At 41.4% G+C, this 14498-nt stretch overlaps 1 protein-coding gene across 1 annotated transcript in view; it reads right to left on the reverse strand.

The window, feature by feature from the left end:
- LOC139640726 (laminin subunit alpha-2-like) overlaps positions 1 to 14498 on the reverse strand; it is a gene marked incomplete at its 3' end in the record, with an annotated part of 117763 nt that overhangs the window by 41069 nt on the left and 62196 nt on the right. Inside the window, 6 exon segments of the mRNA XM_071514917.1 lie at positions 505 to 609; positions 1364 to 1495; positions 4956 to 5092; positions 9468 to 9648; positions 11995 to 12264; positions 12999 to 13105. Coding sequence (XP_071371018.1) covers positions 505 to 609; positions 1364 to 1495; positions 4956 to 5092; positions 9468 to 9648; positions 11995 to 12264; positions 12999 to 13105 — 932 coding nt within the window.

Below are 14498 nucleotides of genomic sequence, written 5' to 3' on the forward strand. Positions count from 1 at the left end.
AAAATATCTGCTCTTGCTTCAGTCGGATTGGCCTTTAGCTCTGTGATTCCCAGTCTGGGAGCGGGGCTCACAAGGTGAATGTGGAATACATATATTTGGAACGTAATGTATAAAATGTGATGATCTTTGACATGATCACATTTGCCCAAAATTGCCCAATTCAGTGGAAAGGATCTCATCTTTCTGTGTGCTCTGGTTTGTTCTACCTAACACCAGTCGAGCAATGTAGGATGTTCATATCTTTTTTTTTTTTTATCAATTTGACATATATACATGTGTATAATCATCTGAAAAGTGTTATTTTTCCCCGTAAACAACTCCTACATGGCCTCTAGATAGTGAATAATGTGAAAGAAAGGTTAAAAAAAAACAAATTAAGTGAAAAAAGGGCAAAAATAAAAGGCATTCTTTACCATGATGCATGTGCTTATCAGCGTGTGGGGTCAGGGATATGTGTGTGTGTGTGTGCGTGTGTGTCCATCTATGTGTGTGTGTATGCCGCACCTTGCAGCTACACCTCCCGGTGCGATCTGCGCAGGCACACACTCCTCTCTCCAGGTCGCAGGTCTGGCTGTCCGATCCGGAGGCGTCGCACTCGCACTGGATGCACTGTGGGGAAACACGGACGCAGGGCGACGTCAAGCCACTGTCACCAGCAACACACAGGCTCAGAGAGGGGAGACCAGACACACACACACACACACCGAGTTGTCCGGTGTCCTCTCAAACAGTTGACGTGAACAGTTTGGGTTGTTTAGAGCTCCAGAAAGGGCATAAAACGACCATCAAATTCCTCTAAACAGCATCAGCCCATTTCCTTGTTTCAGCTGCCGTACAACACAAGAAGAAGCCAGTACCATTTCCTCTAACTAGAATAATGCTACATAATGGGGTAAATATAAGCCTTCTGGACTCACAGTGCAATCATTTGGCCACAAAACACTTAGACGATGCTGCATGAGTTGTTTTGGAGAAATTGGTCGTTTTATGCCCTTTTTGGAAGTCGAAACTACCAGACTCTGTTTCCTTTAAATTTGCTTGGAAGAAAGCTGTGATGGAGCTGCAGCTGTGTGTTTGGTGGCCCTACGAACTTCAATGGAGTTTCAACTGATATGGGGAGGGAGGAGATCATGACTGAATTTTCATTTTGGGGTGAACTGCTCCTTTAAAGTCCTCTGGTCCCATTGCTCAAACGGGAGAAATGGGGAGAAATCCTCATATTCCGGCTTCTTTTGGTAGTAATATCAATTGTCACATCTGTAGAAACGCTCCCTTTTTTCCCTCCTATGTCTGCCCCTACGGTCTAAACAAAGAATAATAATAACAGCAACAGTATTTCATATTGATCATGGATTATATTTACCTGAGGAAAGTCTCGGTATCCCAGCTGACACTCGTTGCATTTCTCTCCTCTGAAGGAGTCGCGACAGAAGCAGCAGCCTGTGTTGACGTTGCACTGCTGGGTCACTGAGCCGACCACGCTGCAGCCGCAGTCCTACACACACACACACACACACACACACACACACACATATAGAGTGTTAGAAATTAGACCACTGGACATACAAGCATTTGCCTCGATAGACCTTGGTCCAGAGACAGATTAACAACGGTGTGTTTTCATTCTACCGCATTGAGATAACAGGTGATTTTGGATGTCTGAGTTTCAGATAAATAATGTTGTCCTGGAGTTTCCAAACCAAGGAGCCTGAGAGAATAAGCTGCCTCTTCTTTCATAGGCAGACAAGTTATTATGTTTTAGGAGATTCATAATTCATAAAGAAGCGGTTTGTATGAGGAGAAAGAACATCTTCTTAAAACAAGCAAAACAGCTTTTGTTTGTGGCGATCGTCCACTCCACACCTCCCAATCAGATCTATTCATCTGCTCAGCTGTCAGACAGGAAGGCTGATTCTACCGCTTTTTTCCAGCGACTGGAAGACTGAATTACACATCTTAGAACAAAAGAGAAAGAAGGTGTGGAGAGCTGAAGACAGAGGGCTGTTTTCTTTACGAATAACTTTACTGGGTACCAATCTCGGCATATAGTCTGAAAGAACCTCCATTCTCTTCTGTTCTGATTTACTTTGTTCGGTTTTATTCTGTTCTCTTCTGTTCTACTTTGGTTTTTCTCTTCAGTTTTACTTTCTCTTCTGTTCCACTTTGTTCTATTCTATTTTGGTTTTTCTCTTCAGTTTCACTTTGTTCTCTTATGTTCTACTTTGTTCTGTTCTACTTTGTACCAGTTTACTTAGCTCTGCTTTACTTTGTTCTGTTCCATTCGGTTCTACTTTGTTCTGTTTTTTTGTTTTTTTTGTTTTTTGCAGTTCTGTTCTATGTTGCTCGATTCTGATCAGATGAACTTTGATCTACTTTACTCTGTTCTCCTCTGCTTTAATCTGTTCTGTTCTGTTTCATTCTATTCTGTTCTACTTTATTGCGTTCTGTTTTGCTCTGTTCTACTTAGTTTTTTCTCTTGCTTTACTTTGTTCTGTTCTACTCTACTTCATTCTATTTCGTTTGTTCTGTTGTACTTTGCTTTTTTCTGTTTTTCTCTGTTGCATTCTGTATTTTGTAATTTCTTTTGTTGTGTTCTGTTCTGCTTTGATCTGCTCTGATGTACTTTTTTCTGTTTGCTTTTTCTGCTCTATTCTACTTTGTTCAGTTCTACTGTTTTTCCCCTGTGCTGTTCTGTCCTGTTGTGATGTACTCTTCTTGATCAATCTATCGTTAAACCGAGGCTTGCTTTCATGTTTGAGCCTCTAATTGCTAATACTTTACCACTGCTGTTAGCTTCTAATAGTTTACGGTTATTGCTGCCTCAGGGCCCTTTGGTGAGGAAGTTTTAGTGCACAACTATTACTTTTCAAACACTTTGAACAAACTCGTATCAAAAGACACGGGAAATGAGAATGAGAGAAACAGAAGCTTGGGATGGAAAGAGGCAGAAAAAAGAAAGTGATAAAGAGGAGAAAGAGAGAAAAGGCCGTGTAAACAAGTAGGGAGCTAATAAGAGAAGCGAAGGAATAGAGAGGGAGGGATACAAAGTAAGAGATAGTACATTAGAGCTGGTGCAAAACAGTAGAATAGAGGAGGAGGTACGAAAGAAGGGATTTGGAGAAGAGAGAAAGGGAGGAAGTATGTACAGAGAGGGAAGAGGCAGGGGGGGGAAAGGGGGAGAAGAGAAGAAGGGAATGGATCTATAAAACGGAAAAAGTACGGAAAAGTAAAGAGCGGGCAATGAGAGAAAAGTCATGGAGAAGAAAGGCCAAGAGAAGCTAGCAAGAAAAAAAGTAGAGGGATGAGACAGCAGGCTTATAAAAAGATTTTTTTCTTGAATTGAAGGATTACATTGGCCTTTATTGCATTTCAAAAGTGCACGGTCATTAATCTGAATAAAAGGCTATTTTTCTCAATCCCTGCAAAGTGGAAGATAGTGTTCAAGAGCTGGACATGCAAGGTTAGACTGCAAGCAGCGATATATAAAGACCTATTTAACTAGACATAATGCAGCACACCTGGGTCAAATAGTGTTTTCAAATAATTCATAAGCCCTTTTGGAGCTGGATTCATTCTACCTGTAATCATGTTGAGGACACAGACACTGAAATCATCCATGTGTCCCTGGTAGATCATTCACTCTGCTGCTCCATGCTAACACTTTAGCGTACACTATGTTGAGTGATAATAGGCGACTAGTAATATCTCAAAAGTAACAAAATGAGAACTTGTAGCAGCTCTGAAGCTAGTAAAGTAATCTCACAATACTGTATGTGTGGCTAAATGGGGAGATGGTGTACAGCTAAAAATCATTGTGCAACAGATGTATATGTGGTTTCTCAACTGAAATAGCCCCAAAAGCTGCAGAAACTTATGAATCTACAGTCACAATAACAAAAATCATTAACAACTTTTTATTACTCAAAGATCAGTCTTGTTATTTTGGATAATGCTAGTAGCCTATCACTCAACATAGTGTATGCTAAAGTGTTAGCATGGAGCCTACTATCACTCAACATAGTGTATGCTAAAGAGTTAGCATGGAGCCTACTATCACTCAACATAGTATGCTAAAGAGTTAGCATGGAGCCTACTATCACTCAACATAGTATGCTAAAGAGTTAGCATGGAGCCTACTATCACTCAACATAGTATGCTAAAGAGTTAGCATGGAGCCTACTATCACTCAACATAGTATGCTAAAGAGTTAGCATGGAGCCTACTATCACTCAACATAGTATGCTAAAGAGTTAGCATGGAGCCTACTATCACTCAACATGGTGTATGCTAAAGAGTTAGCATGGAGCCTACTATCACTCAACATGGTGTATGCTAAAGAGTTAGCATGGAGCCTACTATCACTCAACATAGTGTATGCTAAAGTGTTAGCATGGAGCCTACTATCACTCAACATAGTATGCTAAAGTGTTAGCATGGAGCCTACTATCACTCAACATAGTGTATGCTAAAGTGTTAGCATGGAGCCTACTATCACTCAACATAGTGTATGCTAAAGTGTTAGCATGGAGCCTACTATCACTCAACATAGTATGCTAAAGAGTTAGCATGGAGCCTACTATCACTCAACATAGTGTATGCTAAAGTGTTAGCATGGAGCCTACTATCACTCAACATAGTATGCTAAAGAGTTAGCATGGAGCCTACTATCACTCAACATAGTGTATGCTAAAGTGTTAGCATGCAGCAGCTGAGCCAATGATCTACCGGGGACACATGGATGATTTTGGTGTCTATGTTCTCAACACTTAACAGTAAGTTGCCAATCTCCCAAAAACTGGGTGTACTTTTTAAAAAAATATTGTCTTGTAGTTGCCATTTGTTATATTATCTTGTGTGCAAACCTTGGCGGTCTGGTACCACGAGTAATTTAAACAAATGCTAAGAATTACTTAGTAATACTGTTGAGCCTTGTATGTACAGAAGTAGCGTCCCACCTTGCACCCGGTCGTGATGTCGTGGCCCCAGTGGTTGGGAGCGCAGCGGTCGCACCTCTCACCAATAGTGTTAGGAGGACAGATGCACTGGCCTGTGTTCGCGTCACAGTTGTTCCCCACATGACTGCACTGACAGGCTGGAGGAGAGGAGAGGACAGGAGAGGAGAGGAGAGGAGAGGAAGAGGAAGAGGAAGAGGGAGGAGAGGAGAGGAGATAAAAGAGGATAAGAGAGAGAAAATAGGACGATATATGTCTCATACAACCCACACAGAATGAAATACATCTTTATGTCCTCCTCCAGTGATCTCACCAACAATTTAAAAGTTTCCAAGCAAGCCTTGCAGACAAATTATTGGTTTACATGGCAAAAATAGCAGTTAACAGCTGATTTTCAGCAATTTAAACAGACATAGCTGTGTTCTGCCTTACCCATTGGAGACAGGGTCTGGAATTTTTGACAATGATGTGGCTGTGCGTGCTTTCATTCAGCAGGATACTATTTAAACAGATTTCAAATTGAAAGAGCAACTGCTTGTTTTGAACACACTGGGGTAGAGAACAAGGGTCAGATTCCCTCATCTTTTGAATTTGTAAAATGCCTTTATCTCAGGGTTATTATTTGACACATGCCACAAAAGCAAACATGAAAGAGGTGATGCAAATTGTTTATTAGGGAACTCTGAGGTGAGTATTTAAGTGATTACTGAATTCTACCGTCTAATCCGCTGTCTTAAACCTTGCATGAATGCAAATGAAGCAGGCTCAATTTGACAGGAATTTGAAGAAGTACTTTATTGAATCACTGCAAAAAGGTTGACAGTAAATAAATGAATGGAGTAAATTGGTTACAGTAAGATATAGTCAAATCCACAAACTCCAGCACCCATAATCCCCTGTTGTTACCCAATTCAATCAATTTATTTATTACCAATTAATAGACTATTCACTCATTAACCCTGTATGATTTGGTTCATATTTACAATCCATTTAATAATATGTGATTTCCTTGATTTACAATGTTAACTCAATGGCCTTTGGTTGATTTATATAAATTGTTCGGTCATGAAAGTTATGTTTTATCTGCAGGTAATTTGGAATTTCTTACACACTCAATCTTATTCGTCTCCCAGCCAATCTGCAATAAATTCCCTAGAACACTGGACACTTGCCAGTGTATTATTGCTGCAACCTGACCGCTGCACCACAGCAGTGATCTTAAGATGAATCAAAGCAAATAACTCCCAGTCCTATCTTCTCTTTCAGCTATGTTTCCTCCTTTTCTGGCCGGCTGAACACTGTTCTCCTTGGTTGTCAATAGTGGTTGGCGTCAATAATATATTGCATAAGGAGATATGGGAGGAAAGCTATTAATATTCAGACTTGGGATGCGTGGATGCTTAATCCTCATTTTGGGCAGCACAACTAAAACACTGGAACCAGAAGTTTGCAGTACCTGGTGCCTGGGATGCCAAGTTTTTGGGGCATAGGATTTACAACAAGTCTCGTATTTTCATTTAAAAAAAATAATTTGCCTTTAATCTCAGGGAATTGGCCGGGAATCTAGACTTTAAAAAAACAGAATGGAGGGTTTTCAGGTGACGTAACACACCCTCTGGCAACCAGAGTGGAGGTCCTCAGCTCTTGGAAACAACAGCTCAGAATCGTGCTTGGAATCATACAACAATTCAATATTCATGGTTCATTTCTGTGCTGTTTTTGACTGGGAACTGATCATTTCATCACTGATCCATCTGACTGATGTGTTTAGATAATGTCAGCTTGTTAGTTAGGCGTTTGACAGATTCAGCAGTCCGTAAGCAGGTGTGTGTGTGTGTGTGTGTGTGTGTGTGTGTGTGTGTGTGTGTGTGTCAAATCATGCCAAATCAAGTGAGCGAAAGAAGAATTTGCAGAGATTTTAATTACTATTAAGCAACAAAATTGCCTTATTCATATTCACGATTCATTTTAGACTCCTCTGTCCTCTCACCATCTTATTTCAGAGAAGAGTATTCTACTTTTCTTCAAAGGACTTATTTCACCTGCGGCTAGTGCACATCCAGAACCAACCGGTTGGAAGTCAGAATCAGGAATGTCCCGTGCAGTTCTGTATAATTTGGGGATACATCCCACACACAGCTTCACTTAATAATAGAGATTAGTATGAATTTAACTTATAGCTTTGGTATTAAATCCCCACTGTGCTGATTTAACTTGACTTTGAATCGCCACTGCGGAGAGATGGAGGCTTTTCAGTGAAGTGGGACTTGAATGGGGCGGCGAGGTCACTGGAGTAGGACTTATGTATAGGAGTAAGCATGATAATAAACTGTAATTATAGAAAAAATGTCAATAGAATAATGATAATAAAAGTACAGTGCCCTCCTTTAGGTCGCTGATGAAATCTGTCTTTTATCTGTCTCATATCCTCTCTCACACACACACACACACAAACATGCATGCATAGGGAGGCATGTGCACACACACATGCACACACACGCATACACACACATACACACACACAAGCTCTGGCCCCATATCTTAAAATCTGTGATGTTTTTGTTCTTTCTGTTATCTTATATCCTTTGATTTCTGCCACGCACATTGCGATAAACCAAATGGCTAAAAGGGCTTCATGGGTAAATTTGGTTAAATGAATTTTAAAAAAATGCTTTCCGCTTTAAACATTCTGTCAAAATCATCAGCTATTTTGCCTGTTCACCGGCCAAGATGCATAAGAAATGCTTCAGCTCCATAATTTATCAGTTACGTCATTATTATTCTGTGTGTTCCGCCTTCAAAGATGCCGGTATCAATCGGCATCCAGTTTCTCCTGGCAACACTTCATCTGTTCAGCTTCCGGTAGAAGCTGTATCTCGTTTCTCTAATTTGGCCCCCCTTCTTTCCTTCCCTCCTTTCTTCCTTCATTTGTTTCTTTCTGCATGTTTGTAGTATATATGTGCACGTATGTATGAATTCTGCAGTTGACAGCTGTAGCTTTTGCTTATATGAAAATGTTTCACAACCCCGGAAGCAATGGCTAAACCATTTAGAATAAATGGTGTAATGTTACACAGGCATCAATGGGAAAATCAACCAGTTCTTCATTATTTCTGAAAAGCAGACTTTTTAGAGATATGAAATTCTTCGCTGTGAAGCTGTAGGCTCAAACTGTATTGTTATGTCCATGTAAAACCGGAACAAAAGAAATGCATACGTTGACAAAATGTTTTTAAATGTTCAGCAGGACTGCTGAAACTAATATTCTTCACTGTTCTAAATAAGCGTTTTCACTTTTTCCCTGCTTCCAGGTGTGAACTCTCTAAAATGTACGCTTGGCAGTAATTATAAAAAAAAAAAAGGATTCATACTTTCCAAATGACACCCAAGCATTTTGGAAATTACAGAATGGGTTTTTAAATAGGGTGATGGAAACTAGGGTCGTGTAACTTGGGGAATTTATGTAAACTTTTAAATTAAAAAGAAAAACAGTGGAACTGGAGTTATGAAGTTGCTAGGCGCAGCATTTTGAGATTGTGGACGTTCCTTTTTTTTTGCAACTCACACCCTCAGTAGAAACCCACATGCTTTGATCTGATCAGGATTTCCAGTGGATGGTGCTGTATTTTGCTCTATGGGCAGATGTCAGGGTCAGTGAGGAAGAGTGAGGAAGGGTTACAGTGAGGAAGGACTGAACGTTTGTAAAGGGTGGCTGGTTTAGATTTGAGGTTAGGTGAAGACAGATCAGACAGACAGAAAATAACACTGAATTTCATCTTGATCTTTCTGTTCGGGTAAAAAGGAGCATTATCATTTTTCTCTCTCCAAATACAAATGCACAGACACACTTTTCTCCTATCAAACATGCATGCACACACACAATTCGGCATACACACACACACACAAAAACTCACACATCTCTCTCTCTCTCTCACACACACACACTTTCTCCCTCCAAACCTAACACACCTGCACACACACACATACACACACTCTTCCTCTCTCCAAACCTAACACACATGCACACACACACACACTCTTTCTTTCTCCAAAACTAACACACACACACACTCCTTTTCTCTCCAAACCTAACACACACACACGCTTTCTCTCTCCAAACCTAACACACATGCACACACACAAACTCTTTCTCTCTCCAAAACTAACACACACACACTCCTTTTCTCTCCAAACCTAACACACACACACACTCTCTTTCTCTCTTTCTCTCTCCAGACCTATTACACCCACACACACATGCACACAGACACATGAAAACCCACACATCCTCTTCCTAAACACACATGCACACGCAGACACATACACACACATACACCCATTCTTCTCTCTCCAAACCTAACACACACATACACACATGCACACACACACTCTCTTTCACTCTCTAAACCTATCACACACGTCCTCACACGCTGTTCTCTCACCAAACCCAACACCCCCACACCCACACACACACACACACACACACACACACACACACACACATCCGGAGCTTACGTGTGCAGCCCCCCTCCTGGAAGTTGAAGTGTCCTCGTGCACAGCGGTCACACTTGGGCCCGCCGACGCCCGGCTGACACCGACACTGGCCCGCCTCGTCGCAGTCGAACGACTTGGACCCGAACGAGTTGCAGTGGCACGGGACGCACGCCCCGCCCGTGGACACGCCGTGGGTCTGGGGCTGCAGACACACACACACACACACACACACAGGGAGAGAGAGAGGGGGGGAGAGTCACACAGGTAGAGAGGGGGCGAGTGTGAAACAAGCGGCGGTCACACTCGAGCGGCAACTCGGGAAAGACAAGAAAGTTACAGTGACACGAGCGGAGGTGCGGACTTGGCGGTTGGAGACTGAAGGGGAGGAAGAGGAGGAGGAGGAGGAGGAAGATGAATGGATGGGGGGAAAAGGAGGAGAAGGAGAGAGGAGTTTGTGTGAAATGAGCTGCAGAGGCACCGGGCGTTCGCACGTTCTGGAGATAAGAGTGTGGGACAGAGAGAGAGAGAGAGAGAGAAAGGTAGGAAGAGGGGATAGATATATGATGAGAGTGCACCTTAAAAACCCTTTAAAAAACAAATATATAAAACACTTTATAATAACCACCCTTAATAAATGGTTAATTTCAACTATCAAATTAAGAATTATTTTTCTCTTTTTACAGTTTACTAAGGATTAGTAAACACTGTAAATTATACTATTTGATCATTAATAAATGTAATAAAAAATGAACAGTTTGTCATTTATATATTACACCATAACTAACAATCACTTTCTGATTGTTAGTTAACAGTTTGCTAACAGTTTGTTGTTGTCTTGGTTAAAAAAATTAAATGCGTACTGATTAACAAATTGTTGTTTTAAATATTATTAAACTTTTTTGGGTTGCTATTATCAAGTTGCAACTGATGTATATAACACTTAATAAAGGATAATAAATGATTTAGAAAAAAATATATTATTTGGGTAGTTTATAAAGTTGAAACTGATGTTTACAGTAGTTAGTAAATGGTTAATAAGTGGCTTGTAAAGCATCAATAAACATTTTGGCTCACTATTATAAAGTTGCAACTGATGTTTACCATTTATTATGTATGGTTATTATAAAGCGTTACTCACTACAATGTCACAAAATCACTGCAAAACACACTGCAAAAACACAGCAGCACTGCAAAACATTGCAAAAGCACCAAACTGTTGCAAACAGCACAGCACTTCATAACACATTGAGCAGAATTTCGCTTGAAGAAAACATGAGAATCACCATGAACCGTAACATCAGACGAGATGAAGGAAGATCGGACTGACAGCTGCAGTCAAAATTCCAGGAAGTCCAAGAAAAACTGAATCACTGGAGGTTTAAAAAGCCCAAACCCTTCACATGTCTTAATGTTACCCGATCGCCCCAGTGTGTAGCTGCGGTGAAGCACCCTCTGTTGTTGTCCCACTCTTGGCTGTGTTTAGATTTGTCCTCAGTTCAGAGGCCAACAAAAAAATTGGACTGGGGCTTTGACAGCTGCTGGTTTGAAAATGCCTTCTGGTTGCTGCTTAGGAAACAAAAAACACGCTGCCATGCATGTTGGTTGTACACACTGGACACAGATGTCCATTTCAGTGTGTTTTACCCCTTTAGCTATGTCAAGTGTCAAGCCATCTTTTGAAATGTTACAAAAAATAGAATGTGAATTAGGTGTGTTTCCATCAGCTATGGATTCCTGAATGTACAGAAAAAACACACATCCGAAAGAAAATGGAAAAAACCTTTTAGGAAATGATTAGTATTGGGCAAGTTGTTGTTGTTGTTAAATGTCAGCTAATGTTGGCCATATTTCATGCTGTCTGAAGACCAAAACAAATGCATGAAGTAATGGCCGTACAGATGAATGGGGCCTTATACATGGGAGAGATAGTGCGTATGACATTTCTGGGAGGCTGCGGTGGATTCTTTTCACACATTACTCTGCATTTCCATTGCCATTTTCTGCATAAATTCTGTATCGACACAGACCTTTCCACCTCGAGTGAGCGTACAAGCTTGTTTTTTCAATCTTGAGGATGCTTTATAAGAATTTGCTGTTTCCATTCAGCCGTTGTATTTCAATGCATCATAATTTGCATAAAAATACTTGGACGGAAACAAAGCTACAGACTGCTACTGTTATTTTCAACATTCACTACATGTAGTTTGGGACAACAAACATTCTTGTGTTCAAACATATAGCATGTAGTATGTATGTATGTTGCCCCTATAAATGTCCTTACACTCAGAAATTTTAACAGAATGTGCAAAAAACACACAGAAACCGCCATGCCCTTACAAACAACAATGCTTGTAACACACACAAGTCACGTTAAAACATTTCCATGCAATGTTTAAAAAATTTGAGCCCCAAAATCGCGGCGTCCACAAACCCTACTGTGCTCGTTACACACACACACACACAGTGTATTTTAACCCTGTTTTAGGCCTGTATGACACAGCCATGCCACTGCAACACATCACTGTCATTCACGTGCAGTGTGTGTTACCCCTGTCTTAGGCCTGTACGCGCCCCTGGGACAACCCCCCGAGCGGGACGTCCCCCATCTCTGCTGGACGGTCTCCATGGGAACGCGCTCCACCGGCCGGCGCGTCTCCCGCCTCTCGTAACCCTGGCGCCGCAGGTCGCAGCGCCGCCCCACGTGGCCGGGCCGGCAGATGCAGCGGCCCTCCACGTCACAGCGCTGAGAGAGAGAGCCCAGAGGGCTGCAGCGACAGGGAACACACTCCTGACGCTCAGCGTCCCACCAGCAGTTAGGCTGGACCAGTCACCACGCACAGGGATGGAGGGGGGACCAATGAGAGTGAGTGGGTGGGGCATAGGTCAAATAAAAACAACAAACTTGACGTAACCGCGTCCCACATGAATTATGACAATAAATGGGCAAATAAAACAGAATAAAACTGTCTTTTATATGGGAGATAAACATATATTATTATACATTTATACTCATATTTCTAATTAAAAAAAGAAAAAAAACAATTATATTAACACATAACAATGAAAAGGTCAGATAAAACAGTAGAGTAGGCAACAGTAATATAACCATAACAATACAATTTACTGACAATTCACTTTACTGACATAACATGGCAAAAAAATGTTTAACCCAAAAGATTTCTGCGGGACACTGTTGAGCTGGAAGGAATCGGGAATCACTTTGTTCCCTCAGTTTACCTGTGTTTTTAACACAGGAATCAATAATACCATGCTCGTAGTAGTATAGTAAGTAGTACCAGATGATGCAAGAAATTAAGACTGAAGAAAAGCACAACTTAAATCAGCTTATGACCTACCATGCACCCATCACAGTGCTGGTCAACCAACCTTCGATGCAGCCTAAAGTGACTTCAAAAATAAAGCACTTTACAGATAAAAGCATAGTTACTCAAGGGATTGGTTTTTTTTTGGTCTGAGGTTTTAACAAAGCAGATTATTTTCTACAACTGACACAAAACTGTAGAGATTATTGCCAAGTGTCAGTATACATACCACGCATTCGTCACACTGGCGTCCCACCACATGTTCTCTGCACTGGCACTGGCCCGTCTCCTTGTTGCACACCTCTGACAGAGAGCCATTGCTGTGGCACTGGCAGGCTGCGGGACAGGACAGGACAGCAGAGGATAAGACACACGGACACCAAGCACAGGTTATAGTAGTGATCATTTCCTAATTTGCAAAATTCGTAGTGGAAGACGTATCCTCATGATAGCAATACAATACCAACACATCTGCAAGTGTGTTTACTGCACACGGTAGGCTGGATAAGAGCTCATATCCTGCTTAAGGTCTTATTGGGGATTAGCTGTCGATATGCACTTTCATATCCTGCTCACTGCAGTTTAGAGAAAATCCTCTGTTCTCCAAATAGATTCTTCAGTCTCGTGGGCTGAATTTCTTTTTGTAAGATTATTAAAACTGCACTATAGGCAGGATTTTGATGTAAAAATCCAGCCGTCTTATCAGGCTAAATCACGAAGTGGGGCTGCGGCAGATAAGAGCGTCCCACTCCCTCTAATTGAAGCAATGTAGATTTGCCCTGTTTGCATTGAGAATGATGCTGTGGCTGCATGACTGGTAATATTCAGTTGTGGTTTTCACACCTTCTGAATGGGCCCAGTTATGGAAGTATCAATAACTTTTTTTTGCCCCGCACACAAAACCTTTTCAAAGTGATGCTTAGCTTAGACATCAACTTTCATTTAAAGTTTGCATGTGTACTTCAAATCCCACTGGGGTAAAAAAAATAAAAAAATAAAAAAGACACACCCACATACGCCAATCAGCCTTTCAGATATACAATTAAAAACTTGAACATCACAGCTCCCATCTGGTAGACGCGCTGTCAGAAACACACACACACACACACACACGCATACACACCTTCTCATGCATTTATCAGCATACATCACATCACATCACATCTCACACACACACACACACACACACACACACACACACACAATTGTAGCGTGTTTTACCTCCTGCCATTCTCTCCTGTTAGAAGCAAAGAGACAGAACAGACCTGAGTGTGGGATGAGAGAGTGAGAGAGAGGGGTACAACAGATGTCCACACACACACACACACACACACACACTTACATATGCATATACAAAATGCACATAGACACACAAACATCTATTTCTTCTTTCAAACGCAAACGCAAAGACGCACACATGCCTTCACACACACACACACACCCACACTACTCAGACACACACGCAGATGCACACACACACACACACACGCGCTCACGCCCGACTACACATACAGAACAACATACACATATAGGTCTATCTCCCTTTCACACACTCGTACTCTCTCACACACACTCTCATCCCCCTAGCTTCACCCTTTGGGGACCATCTGGACTCCCATTCTGTCAGCCGCTACAATGCGAGCCTTGTTGTGGGATGAAATGTTGCTTTTTTTTTTACAATGCTGGCCTTGTTGGTGGATATGACAATTTTTTACAACATGAAATACAT

The sequence above is a fragment of the Centroberyx affinis genome, unplaced genomic scaffold (assembly GCF_046629955.1).
Source record: "Centroberyx affinis isolate AG114_WGS23_722 - 3 ecotype Tasmania unplaced genomic scaffold, CSIRO-AGI_Caff_v1 ptg000290l_1, whole genome shotgun sequence".
Lineage (NCBI taxonomy): Eukaryota > Metazoa > Chordata > Actinopteri > Beryciformes > Berycidae > Centroberyx > Centroberyx affinis.